The sequence below is a fragment of the Nerophis lumbriciformis genome, linkage group LG32 (assembly GCF_033978685.3).
Source record: "Nerophis lumbriciformis linkage group LG32, RoL_Nlum_v2.1, whole genome shotgun sequence".
Lineage (NCBI taxonomy): Eukaryota > Metazoa > Chordata > Actinopteri > Syngnathiformes > Syngnathidae > Nerophis > Nerophis lumbriciformis.
The window spans coordinates 29,324,746-29,343,755 of NC_084579.2; the positions used below are offsets into that span (position 1 = coordinate 29,324,746).

The 19,010-nt window shown below is 40.3% G+C and overlaps 1 protein-coding gene across 1 annotated transcript in view; it reads left to right on the forward strand.

The window, feature by feature from the left end:
• Positions 1-268: 268 nt before the first annotated feature.
• Positions 269-19,010, forward strand: part of pcsk5a (proprotein convertase subtilisin/kexin type 5a) — a 112,918-nt gene continuing 94,176 nt past the window's right edge. Inside the window, exons 1-8 of the mRNA XM_061927289.2 lie at positions 269-418; positions 11,333-11,434; positions 12,788-12,874; positions 16,988-17,122; positions 17,274-17,417; positions 17,717-17,793; positions 18,045-18,130; positions 18,213-18,394. Coding sequence (XP_061783273.2) covers positions 269-418; positions 11,333-11,434; positions 12,788-12,874; positions 16,988-17,122; positions 17,274-17,417; positions 17,717-17,793; positions 18,045-18,130; positions 18,213-18,394 — 963 coding nt within the window. The remainder of the gene's footprint in view (positions 419-11,332; positions 11,435-12,787; positions 12,875-16,987; positions 17,123-17,273; positions 17,418-17,716; positions 17,794-18,044; positions 18,131-18,212; positions 18,395-19,010) is intronic.

Consider the following 19,010-nt stretch of genomic DNA (forward strand, 5'->3'; position numbering starts at 1 on the left):
GTGTGTGTGTGTGTGTGTGTGTCTGTGTGTATGTTGATACACATCTTCCATATTGGCTCAGTCATCTGACACCTGCTTGGTCCCATTAAAGGACCAATCTAGTCCAGTCTTGTTTCCAGCAGAGACGCACATATTCATTTAACGTCTATCTGTTGATGAGTAAGACCGTGTTAACTACGACCGTAGCCATGACGAAAAACTTCTGAGAGGCGAGAAGAAAATGTGCGTGAAAGCCGGAATTTAAGGCTGCCTTGCTACCGCAGCAGTTATGGACGTTTATTTAGGGCTATGGATTGGGACCCTGCTGCAGGTTTGCCAAGCCGCGGTCTACACAAACGACTGGGCAGTGAGAATAAACGCAGGGCCGGAATCTGTGAGCCGGATAGCAGAAAAATATGGATTCAGAAATATGGGACAGGTACGTACAATGACGCAACACCGTCGCAAACTACAAACACAGCAATGAACATATTCAATTACTAATGTACATTATCATCTGGTTGCAGTAGAGCAGGGGTCATCAACCTTTTTGAAACCAAGAGCTACTTCTTGGGTACTGATTAATGCGAAGGGCTACCAGTTTGATACACACTTAAATAAATTGCCAGAAATAGCCAATTTGCTCAATTTACCTTTAACTCTATGTTATTATTAATAATTAATGATATTTATCTTTGTGAAAACACTGATCATCTTAATGATTTCTCACAATAAATATATATAGAAACAGATGAATATCAATATGCAACACTTTATTTTTATATTTTCTCCAAGTGCACATTTTTCAAATTGAACATTTTCAAATGATCACTTCTAAGACAGTCTTGTGAAATCACAATATCCCATTTTAACTAGCTAGCCATTAACATTTTTTAACAAATCATGAATTACTTTGCACCATGTTTGTACAAATAATAACTCATGTTAAATACAAAAGTCAACTCTCAAATTTTTAAATAAATCATGTCACACTTTGAACTGGACACCAAATCTGTTATCTGTTTCCTTGTCAGTTAGTGAAGACCAAGTCCTTAAAATATTTTCTTGGATTTTCAAATTCTATTTGAGTTTTGTCTCTCTTAGAATTAGAAATGTCGAGCAAAGCGAGACCAGCTTGCTAGTAAATAAATACAATTTAAAAAATAGGTAAGTGCTGCTATTTGAGCTATTTTTAGAACAGGCCAGCGGGCTACTCATCTGGTCCTTATGGGCAACCCGGGCACCGCGTTGGTGACCCCTGCAGTAGAGCCTGTATGCGTACCGAATAAAGTGGCCGGCGGGGATAGCTTTAGTCAGAAGCAAACACTGCCAAACAACATATAAAACAACATTCATTATAAAAGAGGCAACTGGAGAGGAACCATAAATTGTGTTTCGCCAGACGATGGGGGCGCAGTAAATGAAAATGTATTCTATGCAATTTGCGGAGAAACATCTGCCGGACAGGCTGATATTTATTATCCGTTCAAGATATCAAGTATTAAAGCATTGATCAAATGTGACAGTCAAAGCTGCTGCAGTAAACCAAGCGATGAAGGAAAAAAAAAATGGGGAGGTAATGAAGTGTCACTGTAAGCTGCTGCAGAATTCAGTTAAAATATTAGTTTAATTACATAGACGGCAACACTTGTGTCGAGCGTAATTTACGCCTATTTCACCTCTCGCACCCTTTAATTCGCTCTCCCCCTGCCCATATAATATTAATTATGCGAACAGTTAACCCCAAAGAAGCAGGCCTCCACTGTTTAAATCACCTAAGTTTGCAAGGAAAAGGCACGATTTATAGGCGAGGACGACACGCAGGCGATCCATTATTTAAGAGCTAAAGCAGAAGGGACTTATTTACGTCATGTAAAATTATATCGCGTAAGATCATATCATGTAAAAGCTCCTGGGAGAACAGCTTCTCCGAGCACTGAGGTCAGAAATCGGTATTAAAAATCTACCAACATCTGGATTACTTTTTTTAATTAAACATATAATGTATTCTTGTCAATGGCCTTGTTATTATCGTCTGGTTGATAAAAATCTCATTAAAATGACCACCCCCACCTCCGTGGCTTGAAATGAAATCTGCAACCGTGGTGACGTATAGAGCTGGCAGCTCAGGTTTTGGCCGCTTGAAAAATGACGCCGAGTGTACCGTTACTGCTATTGATAATTTAACAGGTGTTTAGTGCGCTGGAGAGACACAGTGAGTCACCTGGAAACAAGATTCATAATATGTCATTGTCATATTATGATTGTAATTTAGCACACTAGGCCAGTGTTTTACAACCTTTTTTGAGCCAAGGCACGTTTTTTGCGTTGAAAAATCCGGAGGCAGAAATCATTAAAAAACAAAACTCAGTTGACAGTAAAAAGTCGTTGTCGCAATTGTTGGATATGACTTTAAACTAGAGATGTCTTTTTTGCCGATATCCGATATTCCGATATTGTCCAACTCTTAATTACCGATTCCGATATCAACCGATACCGATATATACAGTCGTGGAATTAACACATTATTATGCCTCATTTTGTTGTGATGCCCCGCTGGATGCATTAAACAATGTAACAAAGTTTTCCAAAATAAATCAACTCAAGTTATGGAAAAAAATGCCAACAAGTCACAAAGTGCATTATTTTTTTAACATGCCTCAAAACAGCAGCTTGGAATTTGGGACAGGCTCTCCCTGAGAGAGCATGAGGAGGTTCAGGTGGGCGGGGTTGGGGGGGCGGGGTTGAGGTGGGAGGGGGGGGGGGGATAGGGGGTTGCAGGGGGTGTATATTGTAGCATCCCGGAAGAGTTAGTGCTGCAAGGGGTTCTGGGTATTTGTTCTGTTGTGTTTATGTTGTGTTACGGTACGGATGTTCTCTCGAAATGTGTTTGTCATTCTTGTTTGATGTGGGTTCACAGTGTGGTGCATATTTGTAACAGTGTTAAAGTTGTTTATACGGTTATCCTCAGTGTGACCTGTATGGCTGTTGACCAAGTATGATTGCATTCACTTGTGTGTGTGAAAAGCCGTATATATTATGTGGCTGGGCCGGCACGCAAAGGCAGTGCCTTTAAGGTTTATTGGCGCTCTGTACTTTTCCCTACGTCCGTGTACACAGCTGTGTTTTAAAAAGTAATATATTTTACTTTTTGAAATCGATACCGATAATTTTAAAACCGATACCGATCATTTCTGATATTACATTTTAAAGCATTTATCGACATCCCTACTTTAAACCATAACCAACCATGCATCAATATAGCTCTTGTCTCAAAGTAGGTGTACTGTCACGACCTGTCACATCGCGCCTTGACTTATTTTGAGTTTTTTGCTGTTTTCCTATGTGTCGTGTTGTAGTTCTTGTCTTGCGCTCCTATTTTGGTGGCTTTTTCTCTTTTTTCATTGAAGTATTATCTTGATATTATTTGTATTTTAATTTTTAACGAACAGAAACCAGAAAGTCACAGTGGATACTTTGTCAGGAAAGGTACTTCTATGTCTCCCCTCCTGTTTATTTTGTACACAAATATGTCAGAGTACCTATGACAACAGGACAAAAATCTAATAGGGTGATGATTCAATAATTGTTTGTTTTTTAAATGGATATGCAGTCCCGGGTGGCAGCTGTCAGGTGCTATTAGTCGTTGTTTGTTTGCATAGACGTGTCCTCACAAGACGCAAAGTTGAATCATGAAATGCAACCACCTCACCCGAGCAAAAACGAGTCATGATACCAATTTCCTTGACGCAGCCACACACAAGAAAGTTCTAGGCCTCTATGCTTTTCCTAGTTTTCATCTGTTTTGTCGTGTAGAATGACGTCCTACCACAAAATAGTTCAATATGTCTTGGAACTACACCAACAAATAATCCTTGATATCACTCAACAAGTAGAGATGTCCGATAATATCGGACTGCTGATATTATCGGACTGCCGATATTATCGGCCGATAAATGCTTTCAAATGTAATATCGGACATTATCGGTAACGGTTTCAAAAAGTAAAATTTATGACTTTTTAGAACGCCGTTGTACGGAGTAGTACACGGACATAGGGAGAAGTACAGAGCAGTTGCGTCTCCCAATCATACTTGCCAACCCTCCCGATTTTCCCGGGACACTCCCGAATTTCAGTGCCCCTCCCGAAAATCTCCCGGAGCAACCATTCTCCCGAATTTCTCCCGATTTACATCCAGACAACAATATTGGGGACGTGCCTTTAAGGCACTGCCTTTGCGTGCCGGCCCATTCACATTATATCTACGGCTTTTAATACACACAAGTGAATGCAAGGCCGTATAAACAACTTTAACACTGTTACAAATATGCGCCACACTGTGAACCCACACGAAACAAGAATGACAAACACATTTCGGGAGAACATCCGCACCATAACACAACATAAACACAACAGAACAAATACCCAGAACCCCTTACAGCAGCACTAACTCTACCGGGACGCTACAATATACACCCCCGCTACCACCACCCCCCCACCCCCCACACACACCTCAACACCCCCCAACCTCAACCTCATGCTCTCTCAGGGAGAGCATGTCCCAAATTTCAAGCTGCTGTTTTGAGGTATGTTAAAAAAAATAATGCACTTTGTGACTTCAATAATAAATATGGCAGTGCCATGTTGGCATTTTTTTCCATAACTTGAGTTGATTTATTTTGCAAAACCTTGTTACATTGTTTAATGCATCCAGCGGGGCATCACAACAAAATTAGGCATAACAATGTGTTATCGGTTGACATCGCAATCGGTAATTAAGAATTGGACATTTTCGGAATATCGGATATCGGCAAAAATGCCATTATCGGACATCTCTATCTACAAGTCTTTTTTTTGATAACGTATAAATATCTACTACTTTGCAAAGTAGGATAATTTGCTCGCATCTGCTTTCTGAAGGAAGATCTAGGCCCCTTGTGTACTCAGATAGTTCTCATGATGCTTGCAGCACAACAGCCATCTTGGCTTGGTTGACCATCGCTTTTTTGCACTTCAGGGAAGAAGTCACGTGACGTAATAAAAGCAATCGAAGACAGCATGAGGTTACACTTTAGGAGACGTTATTAATTTCAAAGGATTAAACATACCAAAACACACATCAATGTCTCCAAAAGAACAGATAGTAGACCGGTAGGCCTGAACATCAAAGAGGAAGCTGCATGTGTGTGCGCTTAATCGAAACAGTTTGAAGTCATTAAAGTTCAAAATAACAGGGTGAATTTAAGTGTTTATTGGTAAAAATATCCTAACAGCGCACTCTTTCAACGCCTTTCGGTGCCACAAGGCTGTAAGTATACAGGCTACGTGTTATCGTAATGTCTGTCTCCCTATTTGAAATAGTGATGGATGTAAGAATATAGCATTATACATAGCCTGCTTATGTCACATCGACATTGAGTCTGGTTACACTACAATGCTATAATTGCAAACATAGCATTGCAAATTGTCAATCGACTCTTATTGCTTCATTGGATCCACCGTTTAGACTAGACTTTAGACTTCCTTTTTATTGTCATTCAAATTTGAACTTTACAGCACAGATAAAAACTAAATTTCGTTACATAAGCTCATGGTAGTGCAGGCTAAAAAAGCAATAATGTGCATATATAAATAAATAAATATATATAAATAATATATAAATGTATATATAAAATCAATAAATATGTATACTTATATATAAATAAATAAATAAATAGATTACTGTGCAGATAAATATATTGCACTTTTTCACATGCGTCCACGTTTATGGATGTATGTTATATTGTCTTTTTTTATTCCAGCGAGTTAATCCATTTTGGGGGGAGTTGAGGGGATAATTCAATTATGATGCGTTCAAGAGTCTTACAGCCTGAGGGAAGAAGCTGTTACAGAACCTGGAGGTTCTGCTTCGGAGGCTGGGGAACCTCTTTCTAGAGTCCAGCAGTGAAAACAGTCCTTGGTGGGGTTGGGAGGAGTCTTTGCAGATTTTCTGAGCCCTGGTCAGGCAGCGGCTTTTTGCGATCTCCTGGATAGGAGGAAGAGGAGTCCTGATTATCTTTTTTTCCTCACCACTCTCTGGAGAAACTTCCAGTCTGAGGCATTGCAGGCTCCAGTCCAGACAGAGATGCTGTTGGTCAGCAGGCTCTCTATAGAATGTAGAATGTGGTGAGAATGGGGGGAGGGAGCTGTGCTCTTTTTATCCGACGCAAAAAGTGCATGCGCTGCTGAGCTCTTTTTACAAGAGCTCCGGTGTGTAGGGACCAGGTTATATTGTCAGTTATCTGCACCCCCAGGAACTTGGTGCTGCTTACTATCTCCACCGCTGTGCCGTTGATGGAGAGTGGAGCGTGGCTGGACTGGTGCTTCCTGAAGTCAACGATGATCTCCTTGGTCTTGGTGACATTCAGGACCAGGTTGTTGGTTCTGCACCAGTCAACCGGATGTTTCACCTCCTCCCTGTAGTCCATGTCGTTTTTGTCACGGATGAGGCCCACTACTGTCGTGTCGTCCGCATACTTCACAATGTGGTTAGTAGTGGACCTGGCGCAGCAGTCATGAGTCATCAACGTGAACAGCAGCGGACTCAGGACGCAGCCCTGGGGGGAGCCGGTGCTCAGGGAGATGGCACTGGAGGTGTTGTTGCCCACTCTCACAGATTGGGGTCTGTCTGTGAGGAAGTCAAGCAGCCAGTTGCAAAGGGGGGTACTGAATCCAAGGGGGACCAGTTTGCTCACCAAGTGCTGTGGGATGATGGTGTTGAATGCTGAGCTGAAGTCCAGGAACAACATCCGCACGTGTGTGTCTTTTCCTTCCAGATGTTCTAAGCTCAGGTGGAGTGCAGAGGAGATGGCGTCCTCTGTGGAGCGGTTAGGGCGATAAGCAAACTGGTATGGGTCAAATGTGGGGGGAAGTCTGGAGACAATATATTCATTTACCAGCCTCTCGAAGCACTTCATTATGATGGGGGTGAGTGCAACGGGGCGGTAATCATCGAGGGAGGAGATTGTGGGTTTTTTTGGCACTGGAATGATTGTGGCCGTCTTAAAACATGATGGTACCACAGCCTGGGTCAGCGAGATGTTGAAGATTTCTGTGAGAACCCCAGCCAGCTGGTCTGCACAACCCTTAAGCACCTTGCCCGGAATGTCATCAGGTCCCGGTGCTTTCCGGGGGTTCACTCTCCTCAGGGTTTTCCGGAAATCTGCTATATCCAGGTTGAGCGGCTGCTCATCAGGGCGAGGGGGGGGGATTTCTCGCCGGAGTGGTGTTAAGTGCCTCAAACCTTGCAAAGTAGTTAAGGTCATCTAGGAAGCTGATACTGTTGTCACAGGGACAGGGGGCAGCTTTATAGTCCGTGCCAATAGTTCTAGGAACTGTCTCATAAATATGTCATATTTAGTAAAAAAAAAACTAGTTTATGTGATTGCAAACCTTACAAAAGCACCTGATTCTAGTAAAACTCACAAAGATACATGATTACAGGCCTTTTTAGACATATTACATGTTTGGTTTTGGAGTTATGTTTGAATAACTTTCATATTTAGTACGACAGTTATACTGTCATATTGAGTAAAACAACTTTTTTTTGTGTTTTCAAATGTGTAGAATTGTATCTTTGATTAATTCTTCAAATGGTAGCTATTTAATAGATCGTATATTTAATCTTATGATACCTATGCATTGGTGCCTGTCAGTCTTACTGAATGTGCGTGTGTTTTTGTTCTGTCCGCATTTGTTACCCCGCCCTGTTTTAAAAAGTACTCAAATTGATGTAGACAAAGTTTAGCTGGCTGACTTTACTAAAATGAAAGTTAAAGTTCATTTTCACACAATTTCGTCTCACTCTTGTAGCTAGCCAGCAAGGTACAAGCTAACAATCTTACCGAGGCTGAGACCGCGTCCTCCCTTCAAATGTCCGACATCATGTCTCCGCTTCAAATGCTGATGAAATGTTTACCTATTTGGGTTAAAAATATTTTTTGCAAACCAGTAATTCTAGTCTGCAAATGATGTGTTGTTGTTGAGTGTCGGTGCTATCTCGCGCTCGGCAAAGTAACCGTGCAATACTCTTCCATATCAGTCGGTGGCGGTAGCTCATTGCATTGTAGATGTCGGAAACAGCGGGAGGCAGCGTGCAGGTAAAAAGGTATCTAATGCTTAAACCAAAAAAAAAAAAAAAAAGGTGAGTGCCCCTAAGAAAAGGCATTGAAGCTTAGGGAAGGCTATGCAGAACAAAACTAAAACTGAACTGGCTACAAAGTAAACAAAAACAGAATGCTGGACGACAGCAAAGACCTGCTGTGGAGAAAAGGCGGCGTCCACAATCTACATCCGAACATGACATGACAATCAACAATGCCCACAAAAAGAAGGATAAAAACAACTGAAATATTATTGATTGCTAAAACAAAGTAGATGCGGGAAATATCGCTCAAAGGAAGACATGACACTGCTCCAGGAAAATACCCAAAAAAAAGAAAAAAACGCCAGTAGGAGCGCAAGACAAGAATTAATATAGTACACACAGGAAAACAGCAAAAAACTCAAAATTCAAGGCGTGATGTGACAGGTCGTGATAGTACACCTACTTTGAGACAAGAGCTATAGTGATGCATGGTTGGTTATGGTTTAAAGTCATATCCAACAATTGCGAGAACAACTTTCTGAGTTTCATGTTTTAATCATTTCTGCTGGTGGTGCGCCTTCGGATTTTTTCAACGCAAAAATTGTGCCTTGGCTCAAAAAAGGTTGAAAAACACTGTAGTAACTAGGGATGTCCGATAATATCGGGCCGATATTATCGGCCGATAAATGCTTTTAAATGTAACATCGGAAATGATCGGTATCGGTTTCAAAAAGTAAAATGTATGACTTTTTAAAACGCCGCTGTGTACACAGACGTAGGGAGAAGTACAGAGCGCCAATAAACCTTAAAGGCACTTCCTATGCGTGCCGGCCCAGTCACATATTATCTACGGCTTTTCACACACACAATTGAATGCAATGCATACTTGGTCAACAACCATACAGGTCACACTGAGAGTGGCCGTATAAAAAACTTTAACACTGCTACAAATATGTGCCACACTGTGAACCCACACCAAGCAAGAATGACAAACACATTTCGGGAGAACATCCGCACCGTAACACAACATAAACACAACAGAACAAATACCCAGAACCCCTTGCAGCACTAACTCTTCTGGGACGCTACAATATACACCCCCCGCTGCCGCCCCCCTCAACTCCCCACCCCCCACACCTCAAACCCCCCCTTCAACAATAAATATGGCAGTGCCATGTTGGCATTTTTTTCCATAACTTGAGTTGATTTATTTTGGAAAACCATTGTTTAATACATTCAGCGGGGCATCACAACAAAATTAGGCATAATAATGTGTTAATTCCATGACTGTATATATCGGTATCGGTTGATATCGGAATCGGTAATTAAGAGTTGGACAATATCGGAACATCGGATATCGGCAAAAAAGCCATTATTGGACATCTCTAATAGTATCGTGTCATCAAAGAGTAAAAATGCATTTCTTTCAAAATGCATAATAAAAAAAAGGGTAATACTAAAAAAATGGATAGATGTTGATAGTCCAACTCATACTGACCGGTATACACAAGCTATGGAGATGATATCAGTAGAAAAAACTGCTTTTAGTTTAGATAATAATGAGTTATATATTGGAATATGGGATCCATAATTTAAGTTTGTTTTAACTAATAAATTAACCGGAAAACATGACTTATTTTATCTTTGTGGAATATATTGGACACAAAGTGTTGTCAAGCTTATGAGATGCGATACAAGTGTAAGCCACTGTGACACTATTATTCATTTTTGAAATGTTTTTATTTTTTTATAAATAGCTGTGATGATAATGTCAATGAGGGATTTCTAATCACTGCTATTTTGGAATTCTTATTAATATTGCTACTGTTGTTGATTTTATGAATTATTGTCTGACTACTTTTGGATTATTTTGTGTCATGTTTGTGTGTCCTCCCAATTGCTCTGTTTATTGCTATTCTGAATGTTGCTGGGTTGGTTTTGGAATTGGAATTGTATTATTGTGGAATTATTTTGTTGGATTGATTAATGAAAATAAGAAATAAAAAAAATTTTAAAAAAAAGAATAGGAGGAAATGTTCTCACAATGTATATGTTATCACTGGCGTTGTTTTTGTTGGCAGTGCTGACCCGCTTCCGCCTGGAAAAATACGAGTGATGACGTCACAACTATTATCGACAAATATAATTGTCGGTGACAAATTTTACTAATTGTTGCAGCCCTATTTAACTATCTCCACAACCTCTACATGGTATAGAGCCCCTGAAGGGACATGCGGCACTATTTTTTTAGACATGTATCTCGTGCACACAAGATGTATCTTGTGCGCACGAGATAGTTTGTCGTGCACACGAACAGTGTTGGGACTAACGCGTTACAAAGTAACGCGTTACTGTAACGCCGTTACTTTCAGCGGTAAATAGTAATCTAACGCGTTATTTTTTATATTCAGTAACTCAGTTACCGTTACTACATGATGCGTTACTGCATTATTTTACGCTATTTTTTATGTAATATCAGCTAGAAACTGAGAAGATCTGAGTGTGTTTTATTGCAGCGCTGCGGAAGAAGCGACAAGAAAGAGGCGCGCTGCATGCTGTCTGTGTGTATGTGTGTGTGTGTGTGTGTGGGAGGGGGCGTGTCTGTGTTTACTAACAAGACATCATGGCGAAGCCCGAAGCCGAGTTTCTTAACATGGACATATTCTCAATACTTTTTTTTTGTTGACCACAAAGAAAATAACATTTTAGTTGAATGTAAGTCGTGTCTTGGATCAAAGATCCTATCCTAGCAATTCAAATCTGCTGAAACAGCTACAAAAGCAACATGCTTCGACGAAGCTAATAAAGAGAGACACACTTCACCGCCACCTCCAACAGCGGCTGGATTTTAACGAAGCACTGCGCACTGAAGGTGCACACTCTGTCAATTCTCTTATATATGTTGCTCTTTCATTATAGACTTCTAGAGTGTTTGATTATCACATCACTCTAAATGTATAGACCATGGGTGTCAAACTCTGACCCGCGGGCCAAATTTGGCTTTGGTGGTAGCGGGGGTATACTTTGTAAAAAAAATTTTAACTTGGGACTTCCCGCGGGCCGGATTTTGGACGCTGGGGGGCGGTATCCGGCCCGCGGGCCGTAGTTTGGGGACCCCTGCTTTAGGGGCTCGTATATAGGAAATCTACATTCACAAAAACAGGTACAAAGAAAAGTGGGTTCTGCACAATATGATCCCTTTAATTGATTCTCTATTTGTGCCGACAGATTGGAAACCTGAAGTTGTACGTCTTTCGCCACCGCAATACCCGAAAGCGGTCCACGGTGCCCAACAATGTGGCGACAACTAACATGGCCATGGAGACCAAGGTGTAGTACTTGTAACTGTACTCCAAAATCTGGCAATATTTATCAACTGCACATTTCCACATGTCAGACATTTTCAAACTAGTCTCAAAGTGGTATTTTTTAAGTCACCATTTCAATGAACAACGGAAGACCAAGCACATGCTACATGGCTGCAACCAGCAGGGGCTTTGTTGATTTAATCTCAACTGGTTTTTATCAAAACAGAAATTCAGAACAGGCAGAGAGACTGAGGAATAGTAACTGGACATTGAACTCTGATATAATTATTGATCAGCTGTATACCTACATTTAATGGACACATTAGCACACGCAAAGTGGTTCAATCGAACGTAACAACTGATTACAAATACATTACCAGTAGAGTGGGGAAAAAAGTAGACTTTATATGCTTAAATGGGTTTCATTGTATCCATTAAACCGTATCCAAATGTATTTACAAATCCACGAAGTATGTGAAAATACCGTCTAAAAATCAAAAAATGACACAAATTCAGTCAACCATTTTGAATATTCCGCTCCGAAATTCTTTGGTAATTTCCGCAGATTGACATCACTGGAGTAGCACTTCACACTATGACCATAGTATCAGATCGGTCATACTGAAAATACGCAAAAATTACAGAGAAATGTGCTGTCTGTCATTTACAATCCTTATGTAAGACATGAAGTCCTAAATAAAGACATCAATTGTCTGTCAATGGGGGCTCTCTATTTCGCGCACAAAACCCTCTAAATAACCATCCAAAACCTGACAACAATACTGATCGGAATATTGACCAAATATTAGCAATGTTTTTACAAGCGCTAACGCAGTCGAAATATTTTCTACCACACAGCTCAGTAACCCTCCACTGCTTTACTGTTAGCTGGCCGTGACGTACTGCATGCTTCCGCATCATCGCGCCTCGGCTCGTCAAAGGTATTCTAGATTATAAATCGTGCCTCTCATTTGGATGGAGGATTTAGCCATGCATCTAGAAGTTGTTCATCTGTGACATTCAGTGCATACCCGGAGATGGAGACAAACACTATTGAAGATGGTATCTGTAGGGCAGGGGTCGGCAACCCGCGGCTCTAGAGCCGCATGCGGCTCTTTAGCGCCGCCCTAGTGGCTCTCTGGAACTTTTTAAAAAATGTATGAAAAATAGAAAAAGATGAAATGAAATAAAAAAATGTTTTAATATGGTTTCTGTAGGAGGACAACCATAACACAAACCTCCCTAATTGTTATAAAGCACACTGTTTATATTAAACATGCTTCACTGATTCGAGTATTTGGCAAGCACCGTTTTGTCCTACTAATTTTGGCGGTCCTTGAACTCACCTTAGTTTGTTTACATGTATAACTTTCTCCGACTTTCTAGGACGTGTTTTATGCCACTTCTTTTTCTGTCTCATTTTGTCCACCAAACTTTAAACGTTGTGCATGAATGCACAAAGGTGAGTTTTGTTGATGTTATTGACTTGTGTGGAGTGCTAATCAGACATATTTGGTCACTGCATGACTACAAGCTAATCGATGCTAACATGCTATTTAGGCTAGCTAAATGTACATATTGCATCATTATGCCTCATTTGTAGCTATATTTGAGCTCATTTAGTTTCCTTTGAGTCCTCTTAATTCAATTTATATCTCATGACGGCTCCAGACAAATTTGTTTTTGTATTTTTGGTCCAATATGGCTCTTTTAATAATTTGGGTTGCCGACCCCTGCTGTAGGGAGACGTTTCCTTGTTAACCCTTTGTGTGCATCATGATTAATTCTTCATATATCCCTGTATATATGAAGAATTAACCATGATCCCAAAGTAATCGTTGTTGGCTCTCACAAAGTCTGCATGATTTGCATTGCGATGACGTGACTGGGGAGCTTATTATCTCTCAAAATGGCTCGGGAATCTCTGTGAGATTGATACAATTTTGATCACATCTATTTACTTGCAAACCTTGTAAGTCTTTCGGTGTCATGCATGATTTATAAGATAATAGCTTCAATATAGAAGCAACTTGTTTTTCCAATCTACTGGTTCTCTAAGAAAAAGATACCTCAATCCATGTTTTATTTGTGGTGGTTATTGAATAATTTATGAGACTGATTTGTACATTAAAAAAATATTGTTTCTGTTAACTCCTTTTTATTCAGGTTTGCTATAACTATAGAAGCTAGCCATGCATACACTCTGTCAACTCTGCTAGAACACGTCTTTATCTTTTTATGGTATTTTATTGTTTTAAAAAAATGGTAAACTGTTACACATTAAATACAGTAATTTTTACTCCTCTTTGGACATTTTTAAATGTTAAACTGTAAACAGGAGATATACTGCAATGTAGCTTTAAAAATAAACAAAACAATTACAATCAAATGTGACTCGAGAAAGTAAAAATCTACCTAGATAGCAAAAGTAACCTCCTTGCGTTTAATCAGCGATTAGATGATGTCTTGGTTAGAGACGCTGATTGAACAAAAACGTTACAAGAGAGAGAACAAAACAGCAGCTGCGGTTGTTGAATGATATAAAACCATAAACAGTCCAGTCAAATGTAAAACTTACCCGGATAACGAAGCAACAAACGACTTTTGTGGTTCCAGAAGAGCTTCCAAGAAGTAAAAAGAGTAAACAGACTGTATATTGCTAAGTCTGTACAAGCCATCAACAGTTGTGGAAACCCGGAATTGTGAAGTCAAATAGATGGATGGTGGCTCGGAAATAATGAGTGTTAATTATTGATTGACTCGACGTCCCAAAGGTAGCCCTTTTGCAAACATTTTTAAAGTATTTTAATTATTAATTAGAAAATTTGTGCAGAAATTTTGATGGGCCTGCTATTTGTGCCCTGGACCTTTGGCCATATTAGAATGCCAGGCATGTCCAGGGTGCACAAAAAATGTGCTACCCATAAAAACTTGCTACCCAAACTTACTGACCATGCGCACGCATGTGCTTCAACGCTAAAGGTTTCCTTAAAATAACCATAGCAATAAAGGTAAAAACTAAAAAAGCATTTGTTCCACGACCTATTTAGGACATTTTCAGATAATTTCATCCAACTGATTGCATTTTTTTTTTTATAGAGCAGCACATTTTTTCACAACACCACGTCAATTTTTGTCCAGCATCTCGTTTTTGTATATGCGCCTGTCGGCATATTAAAGATAAATAAAATAATAGAGAGGTATTGTAGGGGGGTTGTAAAATATTTTCTTGATTAAACTTTATTTTTTATTTTTATATAAATGTATGTACAGTCGTGGTCAAAAGTTTACATACACTTGTAAAGAACATAATGTCATGGCTGTCTTGAGTTTCCAATAATTTCTACAACTCTTATTTTTTTGTGATAGAGTGATTGGAACACATACTTGTTGGTCACAAAAAATATTCATGAAGTTTGGTTCTTTTATGAATTTATTATGGGTCTACTGAAAATGTGACCAAATCTGCTGGGTCAAAAGTATACATACAGCAATGTTAATATTTGGTTACATGTCCCTTGGCAAGTTTCACTGCAATAAGGTGCTTTTCGTACCTTTTAGACCTTCTGGAGGAAAGTTCTGTGGTCAGATGAAACAAAAATTACAACCTAAAACATCAGCCCGGAGGTTGGGTCTTGGGCGCAGTTGGGTGTTCCAACAGGACAATGACCCCAAACACACGTCAAAAAGTGGTAAAGGAATGGCTAAATCAGGCGAGAATTAAGATTTTAGAATGGCCTTCCCAATGTCCTGACTTAAATGTGTGGACGATGCTGAAGAAACAAGTCCATGTCAGAAAACCAACAAAATTAGCTGGACTGCACCAATTTTGTCAAGAGGAGTGGTCAAAAATTCAACCCGAAGCTTGCCAGAAGCTTGTGTATGGCTACCAAAAGCGCCTTATTGCAGTGAAACTTGCCAAGGGACATGTAACCAAATATTAACATTGCTGTATGTATACTTTTGACCCAGCAGAATTGGTCACATTTTCAGTAGACCCATAATTAGGGATGTTCGATAATATCGGGCTGCTGATATTATCGGCTGATAAATGCTTTAAAATGTAATATCGGAAATAATCGGTATCGGTTTCGTTATTATTGGTATGGGTTTTCAAAAGTAAAATGTATGACGTTTTTAAACGCCGCTGTGTACACGGACATAGGGAGAGGTACAGAGAGACAATAAACCTTTAAGGCACTTCCTTTACGTGCATGCCATCCCAGTCACATAATAGCTACCAGCTTTACTCATCACAAATTAATGCAATGCATACTTGGTCAACAGCCATACAGGTCACACTGAGGGTGGCCGTATAAACAACTTTAACACTGTTACAAATATGCGCCACACTGTGAACCCACACCAAACAAGAATGACAAACACATTTCGGGAGAACATCCGCACCGTAACACAACATAAACACAACAGAACAAATACCCAGAATCCCTTGTAGTACTAACTCTTCCGGGACGCTACAATATAACCCCCCCCCCGCTAACCCCTACCCCCCACCTCAACCTCTCATAGTCTCTCTCAGGGAGAGCATGTCTCAAATTCCAAGCTGCTGTTTGGATAGATAGATAAATAGTACTTTATTGATTCCTTCAGGAGAGTTCCCTCAGGAAAATTAAAATTCCAGCAGCAGTGTACAGAATTGATATCGAATTTAAATAGTAAAAAGTAAATAATGGGGGTATAAATGGAAACAGAATAGAAAAATATTACAATAAGAATAAAAATAAAAAGCAACAATGAGAATAAAAATGTAACAGTAAAATAAGAATATAACAAGAGAAGCTAGGCAGTAGTGACCATGTTATGAAAAAGTATTGCACTGTTATTGTTTTGAGGCATGTTAAAAAAAATAATGCACTTTGTGACTTCAATAATAAATATGGCAGTGCCATGTTGGCATTTTTTTCCATAACTTGAGTTGATTTATTTTGGAAAACCTTGTTACATTGTTTAATGCATCCAGCGGGGCATCAGAATAAAATTAGGCATAATAATGTGTTAATTCCACAACTGTATATATCGGTATCGGTTGATATCGGTATCTGTAATTATCAGTTGGACAATATCGGAATATCGGATATCGGTAAAAAAGCCATTATCAGACATCTCTACCCATAATAAATTCATAAAAGAACCAAACTTCTTTAATGTTTTTTGTGACCAACAAGTATGTGCTCCAATCACTCTATCACAAAAAAATAAGAGTTGTAGAAATTATTGGAAACTCATGACAGCCATGACATTATGTTCTTTACATACCATACATACCATTTTTTGACCATGACTGTATATATACATATACAATTGTATTCAGGATGTATAAGTAGGGGCCCCCCCCATCCATCGCTCCATTAGTTTGGGGGTCCCCTCTATTAAACACATTTTCTTTGTCACCTGTGACAAAAAGCTATTATGTCAATGTTTTGTTCAAATAGCTCAGTATATATTGACCCACATTGGATCAGTCTTAGCATCTTAGATGTACAAAATATATCAACACCCGGGCATCCTTCAGTTTTCCTGTTATCGGATATGCAAATTGTTTTTTGTTTTTAAGGTGCAATGGCTGCAACAGCAGGTGATCCAGAAAAGAACCAAAAGAACTTTTCACATCCTTGACAAAATAACCTCACATCTTTGCACCGAAATGCAACTCTTCAAGAACCAAACGTGGAAATGTCTGTGGTACAATGTGAGTAAAACATTACTTTTTAAGTATTCAAAACAGGCCAAAAAAGTGATGTATTTAAATGAGTCAACAGTTTAGTACAGTATATGTAGCCACTGATTTTTTTCTAACCCCCACAGCGACTAATTTGGATGTCCCACAATTTGTTCCACAGCTCTGCAGGCACAAACCCAAACTCTGCCGGTCCCCTATGAATATTCCTGGGGCCTGGAGGAGGGGGTTCACTGGCAGGGGTGTTGTGGTGTCCGTCCTAGATGATGGCATCAATGGAGAGCATCCAGACCTTAAACCAAATTACGTAAGTACCCCCGGGACGGGATGGTATGCTCTCCGCGGTAAGGGGGGCATTAATCATGATCAATCTCGTGCAGCGCTTAGTGTAAGAGCGCATAAGAGAGACAGATATGGCAGGCATACTGTAGCTTTTGGGCCAAAATACTTGGAGAGGACTATTGGAATGGACGTTAGACGTCGGATCCACTTAAACATGGAGCGGATTAGTGAATAATGCTCTTTGTGATTGGTTTGATGAAACAGAAGACGGATAGCTGCTGGCGTCCTATTATGTGCTGCTACTCATAATCCAATCTCACTCAGGATCCTCTCGCCAGCTTTGATGTGAACGGACAACACCGACGTCCTCCTCCGAGTTATTACGGGACCGCTGCCAACTAGTGAGAACTTTTCACTCTGCTCTCCTTGTGCCGTATCCTCTCCAACCCCCCGCCCGTGATGATCCTTACTTTAATTAATGCCCCATTTTCTTCTTCATTCTGCTGTAATTACATCCATATATGAATATGCAAATTCCCCACCCGTTTTAAGGTCTGTCTTCTCACTAGTTTGATCTAACCGAAATAGCCCAGCTTCATGCAATATGCATCCATGATTATGTTCTGATGTTCTCCTCCTTTTTTCTCTGCAGCCACGGGACTCGGTGCGCGGGGATAGTGGCCGCCGCAATCCACTCGCCGTGCACAATAGGAGTGGCTTTCCGAGCACGGATCGGCGGTGAGTCCACGCGGAAACACACCTGCAGGTCGGGCTTTTTTGACAAACATGACCTTTTACGGCTTGCCTCGTCCACAAACAGGCGTCCGGATGCTGAATGGGCTGGAGGGGGAAACGACGGACATCGTGGAGGCGCAGGCGCTGAGCTTCAGACCTCAACATGTGGATGTTTATTTAGCTGGCTGGGGGCCGCAAGACGATGGCGCCACTGTGGATGGACCCGGGCCTGTGACTCGCCTCGCTTTGCAGAACGGCATTGAAACAGTGAGCATATTTCTTCAAATAATGGCTAGTGGTGCTTAACTGCGGACAGTATAAGGCCCCGTTTAAACTAAGCCCTGGATAAGGTTATGCAGGGTAAATCCCACCTAACTTTATCCGTGTCCACACACAACAATGCCACCGTTTAAGACCACCTCAACCCTCCGTCCGCCAGCGCAATGCGACTTAATAAGCATGCGCGAAAAATGCGCACGTCATAGTCACCTCCAGTGTTGCTTAGTGTGCAAGTTCTTAAATTTAACTTATCTGAACAATATCCAGTGTTGTGGTATTTCAATTAACTGGAATCCAGTGTGCTGTAGTGAATCACACCTGAGCCATCATAAATTAATCAAATCTTTAATAAACACGTAAAATTACACAATGTGACAAAGAACATTTGACAACAATCAATCTATGGATCTAGATATCTGGTCAGGATACTCCTCACTCTTTTGCCTTCACCTTCATTGTCCATTCGATTTTGGTTACTTTATATACTCTGGACCTAGACGTTGAGTTTGCGACATACATGGCGGACAATAACTGATACAGTCTGCTTTGCCAGTCCAAAAGCATTCACCGTTTTCCGTAGTCTACCCTCGACGACCAGGTAATA